At 35.1% G+C, this 22113-nt stretch overlaps 1 protein-coding gene across 1 annotated transcript in view; it reads left to right on the top strand.

Annotated features, from left to right (window-relative positions):
- Nucleotides 1–22113, top strand: part of LOC127987380 (insulin receptor) — a 73329-nt gene that overhangs the window by 12802 nt on the left and 38414 nt on the right. Inside the window, exon 2 of the mRNA XM_052589667.1 lies at nt 13009–13557. Coding sequence (XP_052445627.1) covers nt 13009–13557 — 549 coding nt within the window. The remainder of the gene's footprint in view (nt 1–13008; nt 13558–22113) is intronic.

Below are 22113 nucleotides of genomic sequence, written 5' to 3'. Positions count from 1 at the left end.
TTTATACATTTGTACAATACTTTTCAAAAAAACAAAAATAATAATTTGGGGTTTGCCTTTTCATTTTTCTGTAATTTATTTTAATGATTAAAAAAAAAGTTGTAACAAAAAGCATGTCGTATTAATAAAATCCATGAGACCTACACAATTTAACAATTATTTATTGAAAGTTGACCAAAAAATTTGCCCAAGTTTAATTTATTTCTCAATAAAATAAAATAAATTCTTGATTTTTATTTAATGGTATAATTATATTTTAATAATCAACAATATCTAAACAATTTAATACAACTTTATTTTTTTACTATTATATTTAGTATTATTTTTATTGTTGTTATTATTATTATTATTATTAATGCTATTATTATCTGCTTTAATTGTTCTGGATTTATGTTTTAATACAAATATATTATACAGTGGTGAGTATACAATCACATTCTGGAACATTTCGTGTTCTACAGTAAATTCCATTTTTATGAATTGATTTTGTGATTCCATCCAGATTTTCTGCATGTTAGCTAAACAATTACCTTTTTTTTTTCTTTTTTTTACTACACCATCTTAACTTTACAGATCGGTCTAAATCTTTGGCATCTGACTGTAACTTTAATAAAAATGTATTGTTAGAGGCAAAAACGTTTTGGAGTGATTTTAGCACGTCGGCAGCATGTTATGTAAAAATACACAAATATGTATATTTTTTGATCAATTTCAAGCAATCTGACGTTCTCAAATGAGTCACGTTTGTTTCAGATTCTTAAACTTTGTTTCACAGAGTTTGAATATTAGTTTTGCGTGTCAAATTTTTGTCCCAACTGTCAAATTTTCAGTTAAAAGTAAAAAAGTTGCGATCTAGAGCTGGCTAATGAACTGAGTCCTTGTTGTTGGTTATTAGAGAAAGCCTAGCTCTTCCAGGCGTGTGAGAAACGTGGCTGCCTGCTCTGGCTAGGCTGTGGCTTTGAGAGAAATAGCCAAATAGTCAGGATGCCAGCTCCCATCTGGTTTTGGAGTGGCGTGCTATGAGGAACGTACCTCATACCGTCCCCGATGACCCGCGGGCCTCGCCGCTGCTTTTAGAAGCACCAGGAAATGTGTTCTAGCATCTCTTCAGTGTTAATGGGGGCAGAAGCCTTTCAGAGAGAGCGTAATTACCCCACAGCTATCCAGATTTGATGCGCTCCTTGTTTCGCCATGCATTTGTTTGCTCAAAAAGCAACGTGTTTTGGACAGAATTCATGTCTTGTTTGTAGCGACCCGGCCTTCTGACGGATGAATCCTTCAGCCTTTTTAGACCTAGACTGTTTTTTTCCTGTGTTTAGGCTAAAAGCATTTTCTGCTGGTCAAAAGCTAGCCTAAATAAAAAGCCGTTCATTCCCTGGCTCCTGCTGACGACACGTTTGCATGATGCAGAAAATGAGGATGTTCTCGAGCTAATGCTTGAGGACGTCTTTTTGCAGTTCTCTAAGTTTTTTTGGATCTTTTGTGGGGAACGGTGATTGGTTTTTGTATGGTTTCGAATGATATTTCAGTGATTCTACTAAAGGATGACTTGACAGCGTTTCAGTCTGTCAGAGTTTTGCACAAAGCAAACAGACCTTTCTCTGTAATAGCTTATGTAAACTAAAGGAGATGTTTGGAAATAGACTCATTGCATTGTGGGAGGCAGAACCTCAGCATGTCTTTTAAAGCTGTTGCTTCATTTTATGTATACATTTTCTGAAGACTGTCAGTCGGTATACATCTATATCTAATACAAATAATACGGTATACATCTAATACAAATAATACATCATATTTAGAAATAAATAAGGCTAACATTTAACAAGTAAGATTAATGTTTAAGGTAAATGTTTTACATTTTACTTCCAATTTATCATTTTCATGCTAAATTTTCATTAATACAAGGTTATACTGTGGGTAAAGTTTAGATAAACCTTTAGTATAAACTTTAAAATAAGAATTTTTCTAGTCAACAGTTAGTATACATCATATTGGTATTTGTAATACTATTTTTGCCAATATTAATTGCAAAAATGTATCTTATTCAGATTGCATTGAGAATATATATATATATATATATATATATAAATATTTTGCAAAAAAATTAAGCCTATTTTAGGACCTTTTTATATAATATTGCATTGCATTTGTGATATTTTTGACAATTTAATAAATTTTATCCATTTTTGGGGATTTTAAAAACTAATCAGTTCTATTTAGCAAGAATATAAGGCCTATTCTAGGACCATTTTAAATTTTTATACATGTGATATTTTGTGACGATATAGCTTGACTAATTTTTTTTTAATTATTATAATTTTTTTTTACATTTAAAAATAAATAGGTTTTATTTTGTAAGACCGTTTTAGAACTGTTACGATATCTTTTGTTTGTACATTTATATTTTCATGACAATTTAGCACATTTTATCCCCATTTCAATTTTTTTTTCTTAAAGTTAGACTACTTTATAGTTCAGCTTAAGCCGAGTTCAGACTGCACGATTTTCAAAGTAGTCGGGTCACTGTTCTTTTCACACTGCATGACTATCTTGGCCAGCATTCAGTCACTGCTGTGTTCACACTTCACGATGGATCGGCGACAGAAGGTTTCACACTGCATGACTTTACAATAGGAGGAATCACCGACAACTCTGTCTGGCACGCAAACTATGTTTCACAACTAAACACAAGTGAGATGTGACAAGGAAACAACGTGATAACACACGTGCAAGACCGGAGTTTTCACGTGAGACTGGGATAGCTCAGATGAAACGTCAAACAGACACGGGTGCTCCTGCTAAATTTATACTCATTTATTTTCCATTTCATGGGTCCAAATAGACGGAGAAGAAAGCCTTTTTCTGAAATGAAGCCGTACTTGCTGATATTGTGGTTTTAACTCCTCCCCGAACTCCCCGCTGCTCTGTATCTTGCTCTCTCATTGGCTGTCGGTCATTGCCGATGTAATTTTCAGTCAGAACACTTTTCAGACAGCATGATTTTGAATCGGCAACAGGTCCAGATATTTAGCATGCCAAATATCTCACGGGCATCGGCGACTCGTCGGCGATTCTCTCATATCGCGTCTTTGCTCATTCACACTGCGTGATTGTCACCCGCGTGAATGAGCTCAGATTTACATGTGATTTAGGCCATTTTGTCGGCAATTTCTCAAAACCTGTCGGCGAGCCAAAAACTGGGCTAAAATCGTGCAGTCTGAACGCGGCTTTACTGAAAAATCTATATATATATATATATATATATATATATATATATATATATATATATATATATATATATATATATATATATATATATAAAAAATAATACAGATTTTCTTTTCTTTTTTTCTTTATTAGTCGTCAACTGAAATTAGTACACGTCATAGTAGTATTTGTTATAAGATTTGTGGTCGCGTTAAATTTATGCATTTATTTTTTTACGAAATGTACCTTGTCCAGACAGGGTAAATTTGATTACTTCATTACAGTACTGAGAATTAAACTATTGTTTTTTTTTTTTTTTTTTTTAATATTGTTGACATATTCTTCCTAAGACTCCATTTAAACAGTAAAATCAGCAGTGGTAGACTTCATTACATCATAAACTTGAATTTGAATTTGTGGAAACCAAGGCAAGTGAAGTTAAGCTGCATCTCCGAAGGCTTCTCCGAGTGGCCTGATCTTCCTGACATCTGGCGTAAGAACCATCATGCTCTCATTTCCTAGCGCTAGTTACTATTGCTAGCGGCGTATTTAATTCTCCATTGGGAATGTGAGGCTAAAAATAAGGAAGCATCTCATCATGTAAACAGTAGGATATCGTAGCCTCCATAGTCGTTCCTGACATCTTGTTTATTGTGATCGTCACACAGCTAATGCGTTTTCTTGTGGAATAAGTCCGAAGCGCGAAGGTTTGAGTGTGAAACCGGATCCTGGAGTGGCAGTTGAAGGCTGAGGATTCCTCCCTCGAGCTTCATTTCCAGGCCTGTTATGGAAGTCACATTTCCAGCGGCATTGTCCGCGTGTGTTTGTGTTCACCGAAGAGGCTATTGGCACATCCATTCATGCGTGTGATCGCTAACCGTCCCGCTCGCCTTACGTCATGGATAGCAGGGCTCATGTTACAGCTTAAGTGTCCCTCTTTTATCCGGCCGATGTGTGCCGATGGGGAAGAGAAATGGTTTTAATCTGCAGCGCACCTTCGGCGGGCCCCTCGTCTCTCTGGTGTGGCCCTGGGCTCTTGTGTAAACTCACTAACGGCCCTGCTCTGGTGTCTCACAAGCTGCTGGCCCAGATCTTTTGAGAGCTTTTGGAAAGATGACCTTTTGGATTTTACCCAAAGAAGCTTCGCAGAATGAATCAGATGTGTGGTTAGAAACCGTCCTGGATGCCGATTGGCCAGTGTTGTTTTAGGACAGTTTTGAATTGTGTTTTCTGTTTAAATTTATCAGTTTAGTTATTTTTGTCATTTTTATATTTTTAATGTCTGTAGTTTTTATATATTTTGAGTTTTAGTGCTAGTTATTTTAGTACATATCAAATTAAGCTAAATGAAAGCAAGAAATGCTTGCTTGACAACTAGATGAAAATATTAATTATTTTATTTCAAGAAACATTCTAGAATCTGTATCTTCTATCAGAACAATGTTGATGTCATTGTTATACATGTTTATTATTGCTTTTCTAATTCATTTGTTTTTGTTTGGATTATATATTTTAACTTTTTTTGTCTTTTAACTAAAATACCTTTTTAATTCCACTCATTCTTTCCTAAGTTTTTTATTCTATCATTGATATTAAGTTCAGTCTTCTAATGTTTTCTCGTTAGGGTTTTCTTTTGTTTCGTTATTTTTACTTGGGTTTACTTACTTTTTCATGTATGTTTTTTATGTTAAAAAAATTCTGTTTGTTGCTAATTATTAGTTATATTATATTTGAGAAAGTAAAGAAAATATACTTATTTTCTAAACGTTTACACAGTGTTGACTGTAAAAAAATTTAAGTATTTATCTTGTAATGTATTTATTTATGTATGTATTTATTTAGCTCGGTTCATTTGTTTTTAGTTTTTTTCTTTATTTTAAGAACAAAATAAATGCATTAAATGTTTCAATTAAACAATGCATTCAGCAAAATCTAAATAACAATAAATAAATGCATAGAAATAATACTGATTAAAGTAGTTTAGTGGAACGGATTTTAAATTATAACTAAATATAGTATATATGTAAAACTAAAATAATTTGTCGTCATTTGTATGTTAGTATTATTTTGTATTCTAGTGTAGATTCAGGATTTTTTTTTTGTTTTTTACAAATTTTTATTTTATTTTATTTTAAGAAAATTTTAGCACACGGACTAGTGGACATTTTTTATGACAGTCTATGTCCTTAATATTTATTTAATGCAGTCACAATTTTCTAAGAATAATAAGGCGTTTGTTTCTGCTGTTTTGTGAATCTATTCCACCTCAGCAGCACACAGCCTCTCAGACTTTATTTAAAAATGTGCCGTGGTCTATTTTCCGCAGTTGGTAGCGACGGTTGACCCTCTCGGCTGTGGTCAGGTGCTGTTTCGTTGTTTTGCACGACAGTCGGTGTGCGTTTGAATGCAGAGCTGTTACTTTGACACTCGTCTGCGCTCTGGTTGATGGTTTGCATGATAAGCGCATCGTCGAGTTTCAGACACGCTGCCAGTTGTTTATCTCTAGATCTTTCTAGATCTTCATGCACTAGTTCTTGCTTGTTTTCCTCGACTCTGCAGCTCTTTGTGTAATATTGAACTTGTTGATCAGTACATACCGCAGATCTGATATTTCCCGTACAGTTTCGGTACTCTCTGTCTTTTTCAGCACTTATGAGGAGTTCATCTTTATTTCGTCAGCATCAATCGACCAGCTTTTTTTCAGCAGCTCAAAAGCCCCCCGTGTTCATTCCCAGAGCGCGGTGTAAACAGGCAGCAACCTAAAACCTGACGTCACCGTAGAGACACCCTATAAATCAGGCTCCTAAATGACGGCTGGGTGTCTGCTTTCAGTCGAGCCGATGCAGGACGCGCCCCGAACGGTGTACGGGGGAAGAGCAGGTTTGATGGAGAGGGAAAGAGGAAGTTTGTGGAGCGTGTGAACAGACGGGCGCGTGAGGTCTCATACGATCACACAAACAAGTGCTGTATCTGTTTACAGCCGACCTTGGGAATGTTGACCAACACAATAAAATGTAACCTTGTCCTCATTCAGATCTGAGTGCTGCGCAACAATGGAGATTAATAGAGCATAATGGGAATTAATTCATAAACGGGGGATATAATTCATTAATTTTTTTTTTTTACAATATGGCTATCATTTTGTTAATTTTTATCAGTTTTTTTTTTTCAGTCATATTTTGTTGTCTAAATATTCAAATTTATTTCAATGAACCACAGTTTTGCGCGCCTTTTTTTGTAAAACTTTTGTAAAAATGCTGTAAACGCCATGATTTAGATGTTTTAGTGTTTTTGAGAAAAGTATTCCTTTTGTTCCCATAAAAAAAAGGTAAACAATAATTTAAATGTATAAAAAGACTATGAAAAGTTTACATGCATTTGATGTTTTTTTCTCCAATAAAAAGTTATTTCAATAAAAATTATTTAATTACTTTAGTATGTTGTAGGAATGAAAAGTTGTTTTAAATATTAAAGTTTTTTTTTTATGTGACATTTTGCATGCAACCCTGTTAATGCGTTTTTTTCTCTCTCAAAAGTATTACAAAGAAAATTCTTACAATTTTGACACCCTAGTAAAATTTTTTCATTTTCACACAAATTACAGCTGTAGTATTTATGCTTAACAATTTAATTATTTTACCAAAGTTATTAGATCAGATAGTGATTAAAAATATTTTTTGAAAATAAAACTCACTAACTTTTTTATTTTAAACACTATTTTTTTTCTTTTCTTTTTTTATTATTGTATTTATTATTTCACAGCAAAAAATAATTAAGTCACTAGATGGCATTATCATGGTTTTTTTTCTTCATGTATTTTATTTTTTTAATTAAATTCTGTTAAAGGTTCATTGCTCGAAAATAACATCAGATGAATAATATGAATACTTGTAATGACCTTTTTTCTAATTAAAACTAGTAGGCCTACACAATAATAGGATGTAGACCTAGATCTTTTATGTAAAAAAAAAATAAAAAAATCAATGGTAATAATATTTGTATCCCAGATTGGGAAACAGGCTCGCAAAAAGCTGTAAATCTCAGAAAAATCTCAGAAAATAAAACCACCTCCTCTTGTTGACTATTTCTTAAAATAGAAAACACATTTTGAAGAGTTTGAGGCTTTAATTACCCTATTTGTGTAATATTTCATCGGATTTGTGTGTGAATATTCTCTGGCAGTCCTGGATTTTGGCACCAGATTGTTCTAAAGATATTATTTGGGATTTCTGGTTATATTTTGATTCTCCCCTCCAGACTTTTCCTCCGAGGTAAACAGGCTGAAGTGCGTTTGTGTCTGGCAGACGTTTGCTGCATGCTGCGTGTTGCTATGGAGAGATGTTGCAGTTTTATGATGTTTGCTCAATTATCTTTAGTGAGCTGATGTAACAGATTCTCGTGTGTGTGTGTGTGTGTGTGTGCAGGTCATGAGGGTGAAGGGTCTTCAGCTCGTCTCGATAGTGCTGCTTTTCTGACCTTTATGAGATCAATGGTCTCTGTGTCAGTCAGGTTTCTCTGTAGTCTGCGTCAGCCGGTTATTTTAGGGAAATCAAGTTTGCACAGTTGCTTAAGTGATGATCTCACAGAACCTGAAGGACATATCTAGGTGGTCATATACCTCGGAATCAAAAGAAAAGAATAAGGAAGTAGATTTGAAAGAATTAAAGGACTGGTTTTAGGATTTTTGAGTTCTGTAAGAGTTCTGTTAGATACTGTAATGCAAAACAAATGGTATAATGTTTTTTTTTTTTTTATATACGTAATTGTATTATTAGTTATACTGCCTTCAATATATAGTCATTTCAACTTTAAACAAATTTTTAAATAATTATTATTTAAAAACTTCTTTTAGAGCTCTGTGTACTATTCTGATTACTGAAACAAACCGTATATTATTCATATATCTTTTATATAATGGTGCTTATAATGGTGCTATTAGTTAGTTAGTACTGCCTTTAATATATGTTAAAGAGCCACACAGATGTGAAATTAAAAATTACCTGTATTACAGTGTATGATGTAGCTGTCCATCAGTGTAAACAATGTGCAAAGTAATTAAACCAAAAAGTACACGATTTATAAAGTTATTGGCTTCTAAAGTTAAGGAGTCGACTCTGAATCGCTGAAACGAGTCGTTATAGATTTCAAATCTTTTGCCCATCTCTATGTACGTCACTAGGAACACTTTGCATAATAATCTCGGAACGGAACTCTGACCTGCCCCACCCCCCACACAGACGCTCTGGTTGGTGTGATAGCATCATGTCGAGGAGACAGTGTGTTTTTAATTGTAAAGGCAAGTTTGTTTTATTTTCACTGCCAAAGAATGAAGATCAGAAGAACCAATGGCTAAAATTCATTTTTACCACAATAACAGAGCAGTACAACAAATCCCTTTTGTTCTGTTCACAACATTTCACTGATGACTGCTTTTCTAATCTCGGTGAGTACAAGGCTTGATTTTCAAAGCGTTTGGTCATAAAAGAGGGTTCATTACCAACTTTGTTTAGACCAACGAGCATCTCCGAATCACAACGCGAAGTATGATTATGAAGTATGATTATGAAGTTATGTGTTTGTTTTCTCCCGAGCGTCTTATCAGTGTGTGTGCTGTCTGCGCTGATCTTCATGTACAAACACGTCATTAAAATGAAGTGTAACAAGTAGGGCTGCACGATATTGGGAAAAAATGACATTGCGATATTTTATTTTTCTGCGATATATATTGCAATATTTTTTCTTACAAACAAATGGGGTGAGCATTTCATTTTAAATGATTTAAACATCGACACCATCTTGTCAATTGATTAATATGCGCAAGGGAGAGAGAGCAAGACAGAGCTTGTGTTGTTTGAAAACGGCTCGCTTTCTCTCTGTCTCTCTCTCTCTCAATTCAATTCATATTGCTTTATTGGCATGACATACAAAGGTACATATTGCCGAAGTGAAGTGAAAACAGCCAAGTATGGTGACCCATACTCAGAATTTGTGCTCTGCATTTAACCCATCTGAAGTGCACACACACAGAGCAGTGAACACACACACACACACTGTGAGCACACACCCGGAGCAGTGGTCAGCTATTTATGCTGCGGCGCCTGGGGAGCAGTTGGGGGTTCGATGCCTTGCTCAAGGGCACCTAAGTCGTGGTATTGAAGGTGGAGAGAGAACTGTTCATGCACTACTCCCACTTTCAATTCCTGCCTAGAACTCACAACCCTTCGATTGGGAGTCCGACTCTCTAACCATTAGGCCACGACTTCCCCATAAGTCTCGGGGAAGCATTGTACATATCAGAATAGAAACAAACAAAACAAAAATACATATATATATTCATAAGAGAAAAAAAAGGAAAAAAATTACATGCAAAATAAATCCATAAACATTTCTATAAACATTGATGGTACTTCTAATGTACTCTCTTTCTGTCTCTCCCTCTCTCTCTACCCTGTTAAACTTGCATGTGGTTTTCAGTCCTGTCAATGATAAACTTTCACTCTATGATGGTTTAGCTGTGCAATTAATCCGCGAATCACATTCGTCAAGGGCTGGGGAGCAGCTGGCCCGTACAGTTAATGAATAACGGATCAACTAAGACAGACTACATCGCACATCCTGCGATGTGACTATCGTGGATTCGTACATCGCGATATCGATGCTTAAAGGACACATCGTGCAGCCCTAGTAACAAGTGATGCTAACAGATAATCTGTGATAAAGTAATCCATATGAAAACAACGCAATGTCCGTTTTTCACGTCTCCCTTCATCATATCTAATGTGGCCACGCCCCCGCGCTGAACGCGCTATTCAGATTCAAACTGAAGCACGCGGCTTGAATACACCCACACAGAAGAAAAAGCAGCGAGACTGTTCAAGTTTTTTATTTGACTGTTTGCTTCGCGGTGAGAGGAATAAGACATAATTCACCCCAAACAGATGCTAACGCATAGTTTACCATGAAGTTGTGTGCGGAACAACCAATCAAAACTGACTATGTCAGTTGACCAATCAGAACACAGTATGCTACCGAAAGGTGGGGTTTAAGGAAACTGAATCTTTTGAACAGCTTCCCGCGAACTGTTTGGGGATCTCTGAGAATTGAGGTAATTTAAAAATGATCTTTTGACAAAATGACAATGTTTTTTAACCTTGGATGGATTTAAACCTGTTGTACAGGACTTATAAACAGTGATAGGACGCTTAGAATTTCATCTTACTGGCTCTTTAATTTTAACCTGAAGGATTGATTTATGATTTTTTTTTTGGAATATAAAATAGCCAGTACATTTTTAAAATTAAAAAAATTTTTATTTACTTTTTATATATTTTTAGTATTATGTTTTTTTTTTCTTTATGCAAAGTGTAATTTTGTGTGTGTGTGTAAAATGTGTGAAACGACCTGGATGTTTTATTGTGAAATATACCCGAAAAAAGTTTGAGTTTTGTGTACTATTTTTATTCTCATTACTGTAATGAAAAACAAATATATTAAGTAAAAAAAAAAAAAAAAAAAATTGATAGTGATATTGTTAGTTGTACTGCCTTAAATAGATAGATAGGCTACTAATTTAAATTGAAAGAAAATTAACACTTTTTACAAACATAATTCTTTTTTTCTTCGACATGAAGTTTATGTAAAATGGGTTCGCTTTTTGTTTGTTAGTGTAAAATGATCTGAAACGTTCTTTCTGAGAATCACCCCAAAAGTTTCTTTCTGCAAAATAGATTTATTTGTTTTGCGTTTTTTTTTTTTAATCTTTTGTTTTATCTTTTGTTTTGTTGTGTTTTTTGTTGTGTTTTTCTGTTTTGTTTTGTTGCGTTTAGTTTAGTTTTGTTGTTGTTTTGTTTGAGTGTAGTATGACCTTGAAATGGTCTTTGTAAAATTCACCAAAAAAGTAATACTTCACGTGAAGGAAGCACCTGAATCTCAATGAGCTTGAGTTTTGTTCTGTGAATCTCTCAACAGCAACTCTTTGGTTTTACTTGGGTTTTATCCACACACACCGTGATAAGACGAGGTAAAACTGCCATTCCAGCCTGCGGTGTGAAAACCATTAACCCTGATAACTGCTGTCTGCACAAACGAGGAAGAAAAACCCGAGTCTGTTGAGATCAGCCGAGCCTCAAAGACTTTGACACCTGCTCACACCACAAATCACATGCTCCCTTTGTCTCCTGCAGAAACACAGTCGACAGAAAAGCTCTTTGTTTTCCTGCGATGTCCTTTGAGTTGAGATCTCGCCTCTGAGAACTCGTCCTAATCTCTAAATTGCACGTTCCAGCGTTGTTTTGAATGATCTCGTCTGGAAATGTCTTCGAATGGGTGTTTCTGTACACTTCAGCGTTCCGCATGAATAGGCCGCGGTGAATAATATTTCGTAATGATTTCCAGCGCCAAACCAGAGGAAACCCCCCACCCCTTGAAAAAGGCCTGAGAGATTTCTTTTGATGGTGAATCAATGGAGCAGCTCTGAAAGGATTTCTTGATGTTATCCATTAGCAGATGCTCTCTTGTCGCGAAGCGCTTTGCTAATGAATTCTCTCGGCCTCGTCTCAGCGTGTGCGGGTTTGGATTATGAATGAACTCCGAAAAGCTGCTGCGCGGAGACACGCTTTATGCATTATTCAGTGTTGATAATCTTTCATGCTCCTGTTAGGACGGCCTTCACGTGCGCTTTTACGCACTCTATGTTTACACTAGGGCTGTCACCGTCGTCAAATTGTGGCGGGAGGTCAGCTGTCGTGCAAATAATTGCGGCTTTTGCATTTTCAGTTTTAAAATGGCAGTTTTATTATAATTGTTTTTATTATAAATGTTTACATTTTATTATAATTTATTATTTTTTGTGAATGCATCATTTTTATTTTTAGAAACAATAATCATTGGTTTTGATAATGAAGATTATATCAAGTTGTTAATAAATATTTATCATTTTTATTTTTCAATTTCAGTGAATATTAATAGAATAAAAGACATAGGCAGCTGTGCTAGACATTTTGGATATTTCAAACTTCTCTCGCTCTTTTCTTTCTTTTTTTAGAGGTCCTTTTGAAATCATAGTTTTTGTCGGAAATAGATTTTAATGTGACTTTTAGGGCCCTATGTAATCAGTATATATCTTTTCTAAAATGTATTACTTTCCATTTAAATTTCTTTTAAATTACATTTTAATATAAACATTTAATTCAATTTTAATCATCACAAAGCTTGTCTATTTAATTGAAATCATGAAATGTATTGAATTGAACAACATTTAATTCCGTTTTAAAGGTTTAATGCAATTTTAACGATCAAAACACACGTCTGATCAGCTAAATTCATAAGTAGGAATATATAAAAATATTCACAATATAAGGGCCCTATAACGTTATTTTTTTCTCAGAAAGTCTTTTTTTAGGTTTTGCTGAATTATGGTTTAATACTGATCTACTGTGAAACATGAACAATTTAACTAAAGGGATAATTCACCCCAAAATGGATATTTAATCATAATTTTTTTAAACATTTCACTCCAAACCTGTTTGAGTTTCTTTCTTCTGTTGAAGACAAAAGAAGATATTTTGAAGAATGTTGGTGACCAAATAGTAGATGGTAACCAATGGCTTCCATAGTTTTTTTTTTTTCATACACATTCTTCTAAATATCTCTAACAGAAGAAAGAAGCTCATAGAGGTTTGGAACGATTGTGTGTGTGATGACTGACCTAGTTTTCATTTTCGGTTGATTCCTCCAAATGTAATCCAGTGTAAAAGTAACCGTTCCTTTCCTAATAGCTTTCCTCTCTGTCTGTCATTGCAGTTTGCCCCAGCACAGATATCCGCAACAATGCGACCCACCTGCGCGTTCTGGAGAACTGCACGGTGATCGAGGGCCACCTGAAGATCCTGCTCATGTTCAAGCCCAGACTGGAGGACTTCCGGGGCTTGAGCTTCCCGAAGCTGGTGGTGATCACCGACTACCTGCTCCTCTTCCGTGTCTACGGCGTGGAGAGTCTGGGTCAGCTCTTCCCGAACCTCACCGTCATCCGCGGCAACAACCTCTTCTTCAACTACGCCCTGGTCATGTTCGAAATGATCCAGCTGAAGGAGATCGGCCTCCACAGCCTGACCAACATCACGCGAGGAGCCGTACGCATCGAGAAGAACCCCAACCTCTGCTATTTGTCCACTCTGGACTGGTCCAAGATCTCCGACTCTGTGGAGGACAACTACATCGTGTTTAACAAAGATGAGCGGGAGTGTGGAGACATCTGCCCGGGAACCATCAGGGGCACCATCACCTGCAAACAGACCACCATCAACGGGAACTTCGGCGAGCGCTGCTGGAACCAGAACCATTGCCAAAGAAGTAAGTTGTGCTTGTTCTTCTTTCGGCGCTGCTTTTGAAGTTTCTAGAGTAATGGTCGTCCTCAGTTTTTATTTATTTACTACATCTTTTCAACTTTCTTGGGAGACAGTAGTAGGCCTATGTTTTTGATTAAAAGGAACCAAAAGTCAGTGGAAAAGAAAATGCAGTGGAAGTCAATGGCTACCGCCAACAGTTTGATAGCGTCGTTCTTCAAAATATATATTTTTGTGTTTAGCAGAAATGCTGTTGAACACAAAAGGAGATCCTCACAGTTGACGGTAGCTATTGACTTTTATAGTATGGAAGAAAATACAATGGAAGTCAATGGCTACCGTCAACCGTTTGATAGCGTCATTCTTCAAAATATCTTATTTTGTGTTTAGCAGAAATGCTGTTGAACACAAAAGGAGATCCTCACAGTTGACGGTAGCCATTGACTTCTATAGTATGGAAGAAAATACAGTGGAAGTCAATGGCTACCGTCAACAGTTGATTACAACATTCTTCAAAATATCTTCTGTTGTGTCCAGCAGAAAATAAGAAACGCATACAGGTTTGAAACAACTTGAGGGTGAGTAAACGATGATAGAATTTATTTTTGGGCGAACTGTCACTTTAAATCGTCTGTATCTATTTGGCTACAATAGATTTTTTTGTAGAAATGAAGGTTCCATAGATTAAAAATCACCCATTTTTTCAGATTTGGAGCAGATATATATATTGAACATTGTCTGAGAAATACGCAGGAGAAGGTTTCTGTAGTAAACATGGGTCTGATTGATTTGCAAGTCAAAGCTGCTGGTGTTTGGCTGGAGAAAGCCTCTCTGGTACATTACAGGACAGTCTGCCAATACAAATCTCATCTGGCGGTTCAACGTGTACAGCGCCTGCTCGCTATTCACCTCACACCCCGTTCAACCTGATTCAGCTCAAGTGCCTTGTTTACTTCCACCTTTTTTGGAGGGGGATGATATGGACGGGCTCGGTGCGTCTGTTCAGCCTAAAATGCATCCAGGAATCAGTCGATAATAAGTTAAAAGATCTTATTTCATGCAGCTAAAATCTAAACCTAGTGTATTTGCTGGTTTCCTTTTAGGAATATTTCACCCAAAAATTAAAATCTGTTGAAAAGTTACTCACCAAAGATGTAGGTGAACTTGTTTCTTTGTTAGGTGTGGAGAAATTTATCATCGCATGACTTGCTCGCCAATGGATCATTTGCAGTGAATGGGTGCCGTCAGAATGAGAGTCCAAACAGCTGATAAAAACACACAGCTTTTCACTTCACAAGACTTTAACTGATGGACTGGAGTGGTGTGGATTATTGTGATGTTTTTATCATCTGTTTGGACTCTCATTTTGACGGCACCCATTCACTTCAATGGTGAGCATGTGCTAATAATGCTAAATTTCTCCAAATCTTCTCCCATGATGGAACTCATCTAGCTGCATCTCAGATATCATTTTTGGGTGATCTATAGCTTTAAGACTGATGTTCAGATTACCCAGTGAGCGTTTGGTTTTGCGAGTATGTAGTTTGTACAAACCTTACGAGTGAAATCACAACTGCATTCGTACGGATGAGGTCAGCCTCTGCAATAAGACCAGCAGCGTCCGGCCCAAATAAAGTTCCACGTTGGTAAGCATGCACACATGACTCAACCCTCTTTCTTGTCATGTGAGAGGTGAAAGTGTAGTCGGCTGTAATGTCAAAGCGAGACCCCATTTCTGGAGCGTGATGCAATGCTGCTGTATTTGGACAGGCGCTGGGTGAGCGGGTGTATAACCCTACAGCAAGATTCCAGATCCCGAGAGAAACGGGCGCTCTCCGCCCGTGCCAAATCAACACAACCTGTGCGTGTTTGTTTGTTTGTGTAGCCTGGCGTTGATGTTTTCTCGCTCCTCCGCAGCTAATAATAAGGGGAAATGGTTTGTGTTCCAGATGGAAGGTTTTTGACTTTCTTTTGCATTTAATTCCAGAAGGACGTTTCCTACATAACTGTTATCAGGAGATGCAATCATGCCACACACTAAAACAGGGTTACATTTATTTTAATAACGTAAATCATTTATTTATTCATTTCTTTATTTTAATTATTTTTAGCAGTATGTTTTTTCCTTCATAATATTCATAATTATATTATGCACGTCATTCTACCTTTTATTTATTTCCTTATTTTATTTATTTAAAAAAAATGATTAATTGGTTGATTAATTATCACATGGACTAACAATATTGTGGACTATTTAATTTGTTTTTTAGTAACAGTAGTAAACAGTAGTAAACTATATAAAAAAAATATTTATGCCTGTAATTTTTTCTAATTCTAGGAATGTATTTGTGTATTTTATGTTTATAGATTGTTATATACTTTTTTTTGTTTATTAATCAGTTTATTTATTCATTGTTATTGTTATTATTAATAATAAAGTTTTTATTGGTTATTTATTACAAAGATTAATAATATAGTGGACTATATTTAAATGTTTTAGTAGTGTATTATTTTAACATTTATTTATGCTGTGCAATAATATTGATAAAATTATTTTTTATATTGATAATTATTTTTTATATTTTTATTAATGCAATTATACCTTTTTATATTTTACTTTTTCATCTATTGTTTTGCTGATGTTATTCAGTCAGCACAGTATATTAAGTAATAGCTAAATAAAAGAAAATAGCGAAGTAATTCCATATTGTAATTTAATAATTTTTGCAAACTCTTATCCAGGTCTTGTCCCACTTTTCACAATTTAATCAATTCCTTATAAATATAACCAAGGAAATACAATTGCAAATTCTGTTTTGCATTGCCTCATAAATGCATAAAATATAATTTGTGTTGACAATCAGTAAAAATGAATCCGTAAAAATGTCCAGCAAATGAATTCTCGTGGCGAAAGCGCGAGCCCTTGATTCATTCATGAATGCAGTGAGTGTTTTGAGTGTAAGCAGGCGTTCAGTGGCAGGAAGTGTTTTAAGATCGAGCCGGTGGATGTAGACGTGAGCTTGAGTGCAAAGATAAAATCTGTGCAGGTGCTTCTGTAAGCGCCGCTTTCCATTCTTAGCTTGATGAAGAAAAAACAACTCCACATGCTTCAAGTAAAAAGCAAATGTTTAGTGTTTGCTTCATTTGTTACCCAGGGAACGTTTATTTTTCTTTCAACAAAAGAAATCTGTCATTCATTTTAATACTTTCAGATAAATAGCTTGGTTCTTGTGTAGCAACGCATTAAAATCCGTCCTCCTTGTTCTCCATAAAAGCGTCACGAACGCAAAGCGTGAGGCGAAGGCTCTCTTCTACAGAAGACAGTACAAACAGATGAGCTGTTCAGATAAGTCCTATCTGCTCCTCTGGCACAGCGTGTTCTGTTATTGTGAGCGCTGTTCTGTTGCGCCCACAGCGGCTCTTGCGCAACCGGGACGTTTTCAGGTCAAAGTTCAGCAGCCGCGGATTTGCGCTTTTTTTGTTGTCATAGCCATTTTGTTCTTCTGTGCTCAGAGCTTTGTGGACGTGATGTCAGTGTTCATCTGGATCAGTCGCTTTGAATGAACTTGACAAGAATGACTTTTTTTTTTCCGTTTACTAGTTTTTCGTCTAAACTTACCAATCTAAAACTACTCCTCTAAACTGCTGAAATGTTCTTTAACGGCTTGTTAAACGTAATATTCGAACAATAATGAACAGAAGCTAATAATATCATAAATCTTAGTTTGCTTTGAATTGTGGAAACTTTTATTATTTTTATTATTAGTAGTAGTAGTATTTTATTTTTATTATTAGTTATTATTTTAGAATTGTTACAGTTCATATGATATATTATTACATAAATAATAATTTAAAATAAATTGTCATTATTTATCCACATGTTATTATGAAGAATGATCATAATATAATAAATACTGCTATTAAAAATAAATGTAACATTTAATAATGAATAAAGTAAATAATAATACAAACTTATTGTTTTCTTGTTTTACTAGAAATATATTTTGTAATACAATAATACTTTATTTTTAAATAATAACTGGGATCATTATTGTTATTAATATTATTACTGTAATAGTAATAATAATAACGCATTAGCAGTGATATTAAAATTGCATATGTTAAATAAGAATTGTAAACTTAATTGAAAATGATAAAGTATAATAATAAAAATAATGCTTATTATTATTAAATATATAAAGAATTATATAAATCATTATTTTTTTTAGTAATGTAGTAGTGTCAATATATTTTATATATTAAAAATTTTACTTAAAATGTAAGCTTTGTTATATAATATTTTAAATAATAATAGTAAAAAAATAATAATTTCTTGTTATATTTTTTATATTACATAATAATATAAATGATGATGGTGATGATTATTAGTTTTATCAACATGTTATTAGTTATATGTATTTGTATTGTATCAAAGATGTAGAACAATCACTGGTATGTTCCTGAGTTTTAGCTGTGTTTTGGTTTCCTAGAAAAGGAGGCGGAAAAAAACTAGCCATAAAAACAGAAGGAAAAATGTGGCGCTCAACAAGTGCTGACGTCCAGTCATAAATCTCCGACACATTCACCTCGGCGAAGATAACAGGGTTGAGTGAGTTCAAGGAAGCTGCTCTTCTTCTGTTTTCATGGTCCAGGTAAAAGATTCTGGAAGGCGCTTGATATCGAATCTCCTGATCTTCAGTCTGACCTTGACTGAGAAACCCTTAACAGTTGCTTGTACACTTACTTTGTTTCTCCAGGCGTTTCAAGCCAGATAGGCGACCCTGAAATCAGATTGAATTCAGTTTAAAATGATTTTCAAGGAAACTTTGCGGTCAGACTCCTTTGAATTCCTAACTATGGTGCATAAATCCGTGAAGTGTCGGGTGATCCCTGCGGACAGGTGGACGCTATAGCTCCCGTCTGCTGTTAGGCCAAACGCTTTTCCAAGTATCAGCACCTCGGAAGTGCCGGAGGGTAAGTGTGCATTTCCTAACCGTCTAAGTGTGGGTCATTTACTTCCCACCTCGGAGTAAAGAGGCCCTCAGTGAGACAGATAAGGAGCCGTGAGGATTCTCTGCTCTCTTCCCCACTGTATCCGACACTCGTTTCACACTGGAATAGATGGGGATCGTCTGCACAGCTTGAGCAAGCCACAGCTTTATTGTTTGTAAGCTTTATTGTGGGGCTTCTCCGAATTGTGAAGAAAAAATCTCCAGGCTCCTCTTCTGACAGAATAGAAGTGGCTTGAAGCACTTGATTTGATTTTCTTTAGCAGGAGAACTCATTGGTTGCTGTCAGTCAGAGAGCATTATAGCAAGGCTCAGATGAAAGCTTGTTTTTTCAGTTTAAATGCTGCGAAACCAAGCTTAAAGTATAGCTTTCTTATTGTCAAATTAGCTTAAATGTTTTACAAACGAAGGGCAGAGGCAGAGAATTTGCCATTTGAGTTTTTACCATTTAACCGATCTCGAATTCTCCATCTCTTTGTTTTCAAATGAAATGTAATTTTGAAGTTTTGAAAGAATGCTGAGAGAGTCGCAAGTATAGTGTTTTTGTTAGGGTCATCAAATGAACATAAATAAGCCTAGAAAGACATAATCAGTGGCATTTTTACGATTACTCAATTCTGATTGTTTGTATTCCAATTCAGTGTAACATTTCTTTTCGAATTTTGAAACAATGTATTGCAATGTTATATTACTCAAAATTAGAAATTTTACGAAAGTATTGAATATTGAAATATGACTTTTTCTGTCCAGTGGTTTGGTCCAATGAGTTTAACTCGGTAAAAGTTCTTAACCAGATCTGGAAGTACTGCGTTTTTTTTTTTTTTTTTTTTTTTTTTCAACATTCCAAAGCGTTCTAATTGTTTTTTTCCAAATAAATGTAATTTTTTTTAAAATTGGCGATCTATTATTCATTCATTCATTTAATGTTAACTCTACTTTTTTAATTATACCCCAGTCTTAAGTTTTGTTCACACCAAGAAAGAGAAGTAAAACAATAACTATATTTACATGAATATGACACACATAATGATTATCGTGCATTTTAGTTTTCTGCTGCTTTAAATTTGTGAGCTGCTTTTTCATTGTTGAAGCATTTGGTTGTTTGTAATATGTCGTTTTACCCAAATGAGTCGAAAGGATGCGAAAGTTATATAGTAAATGTTTTTTGTTATGTCCAGTGAGTTAAATCGTAAATCTTTGCTTTTGGTGTGCACACACCATGATGATAATTTACAGAATTCTTATAATTGATGGGTGTTCTGTGCTCGTTTTTTTCCGATTCAATGTAAAATGTATTTGAAAATTGTGTTAATTTAATCAGTTATTGTTAAATGTTTATACTTCGGTCTTGATGCGCACTAATCACACTAAGAACGATAACTGTATTCACACCAGTGTGTGATCACGAATAATGTAAAATTTATTATGCATTTTTGTCATCTTAAAAACATATATATCTGCTTTCCTTATATCTGAAATGACTTTCATCATCAGGCCCTTTTTATTTGCTCTGCCCCCGACTGCCTATCGTATACCATTTGTAATCAGTAACATCAAGTCCCGCCTTTTGTCCTTTTTGTCATTGCTGTATTTTTGTTGACTATTGTTTAGCTTATATTGAAATACACTGACAATTTCTATTTCCATTTCTCATTTTTTGCCTATTGAATTGTTTAGCGTTAAATTATACATATAAAAACATGTTGATCTATTCAAAATGAATAACTTTAGCTTTGTAAGTGGCAATAACCCACACTGAAATCGCATTCTTTGGATTTTGTGATCCAGCAGTGAATTTCCTCCCACTTTTTACCTTTAATCTTACAGTTATGAAGGCTAAATCTGTGGTTTTTGCACAAAGCCCCCTTGATCGAGGAGCCAAGGAGGCGAAGCATGATCCCCTCTCTTGGAGATCGGCTTGCACGTGAACACGGGGGTTTTAGTTACCCGTGTGTTTGAACTTTGACACAGATACTTTCTCATCGTATAGGCTCCTGAAGTCGTCCAACCCATCAGCAGCACTGAAACCCTGGCTTGTGCAACACCCGAGTGTTTGTGACCGTTTGTGTATGTAAAGGGGAAGTCAATGTGTGAACTGTTTTGGTTTTGCAGTTTGTGTATGCGTGTGCCTATAGGTAAAGAGTGTATGTTGTGTCAGGACAGGAAGTATGAGGCCCTCTGGCAGCTGCCAGCCAGTGATCCTCACAGACAGTGAAGCAACAAACTGCTGCACGAGGCATAAATGCATTCTGCTCTGCATGCACAGGTCCAAAGTGAACTAGCTGCAATCATCAAATGCGAGAAAAAAAGCGTTACATTTTATTTAAATGTTTAAATGTGTATAATAATAGTTATACACAATATATATATATATGTGTGTGTGTGTGTGTGTGTGTGTGTGTGTGTGTGTGTGTGTGTGTGTGTGTGTGTGTGTGTGTCTGTGTGTGTTAGATTGAGCATACATATATTTAGTATATTCCTCATTAAAATCATTAACACCAACCTGTTATTTACTTATTTAAAACTTTTGTAAACTCTCAAGCATCAGATGTGATTTACAAAAAAAGATATATTCAATAATGATATAAATAATAAAGCAATATTGAATGTGTGTGTATTTTTATGTAGAATGTGTTTCCTAAAAAGTTACATTTATTAAATAATATTGAGAAAGATTTATGAAAATAAAATAGAAAACTAAAGAAAAAATAAAATAAAATAAATTAGAATCATAACATGAGTTTTAAATTAGAAAAACATTTCTTAAAAACTATCGTAAGGGAAGGTGCAACTGGCATAAATTCTAACTTTAAAATGATTGCAATTTGAAAGAGCCAACAAAATTATTTTAATATGTATGATGACAACATTACATATTATATAAATATATATATTTTTCTAATGCCCGATTCAGACTTTAACAATTTTAGCCAGATTTTGGCATGATTTGCTTGACCTAGGGGTGTCGTGGGGATTCGTGAAAAACAATGGCGTCGGGACGCAAGATTTCATTGTTTCAGCTCATGTAGTGTCTAATAGTGGATGAGAACTGATTCCGCATCTGAAATGCTTCACGACATCATGACAAAACGACTAGCATGTTAAATTTTTTCCGTCGTCCACAACAAGTTCTGTCACATTGGAGATGATTGTGCGCCTAGGTATGATAGCGGAAGAGCTTCAGTAATGTTTACACACTTCTTTTTTCTGGAAGTCACTAGTTCCGCCTTCTCGATGACATCACGCGCTTCATTAAAGACGGCACGCGATGAATGGTCAGGAAGCAACAGTGTAGTCTGACACGTTTCTTGCCCGTGACACGACAAGAGTCAAAATCGTGTAATCTGACACGGCGACTATCGTGACTGACAAAAATATTGTGTAGTCTGAACCCAGCATTAGAGTCTACAATCATTGCATTACAACAATAATGTAAATAAAATAAATAGAAACATGTATGCATTGAATGTTTATGTGTATATTTTTTTAATGTATTACTATTTTGATTAGAGACAAACTTGTGGTTTGTGTTTGGATTATGTTGACTTCACACT

The sequence above is a fragment of the Carassius gibelio genome, chromosome B22 (genome assembly GCF_023724105.1).
Source record: "Carassius gibelio isolate Cgi1373 ecotype wild population from Czech Republic chromosome B22, carGib1.2-hapl.c, whole genome shotgun sequence".
Classification (NCBI taxonomy): domain Eukaryota; kingdom Metazoa; phylum Chordata; class Actinopteri; order Cypriniformes; family Cyprinidae; genus Carassius; species Carassius gibelio.
This window is presented reverse-complemented; position numbering and strand designations above follow the sequence as displayed.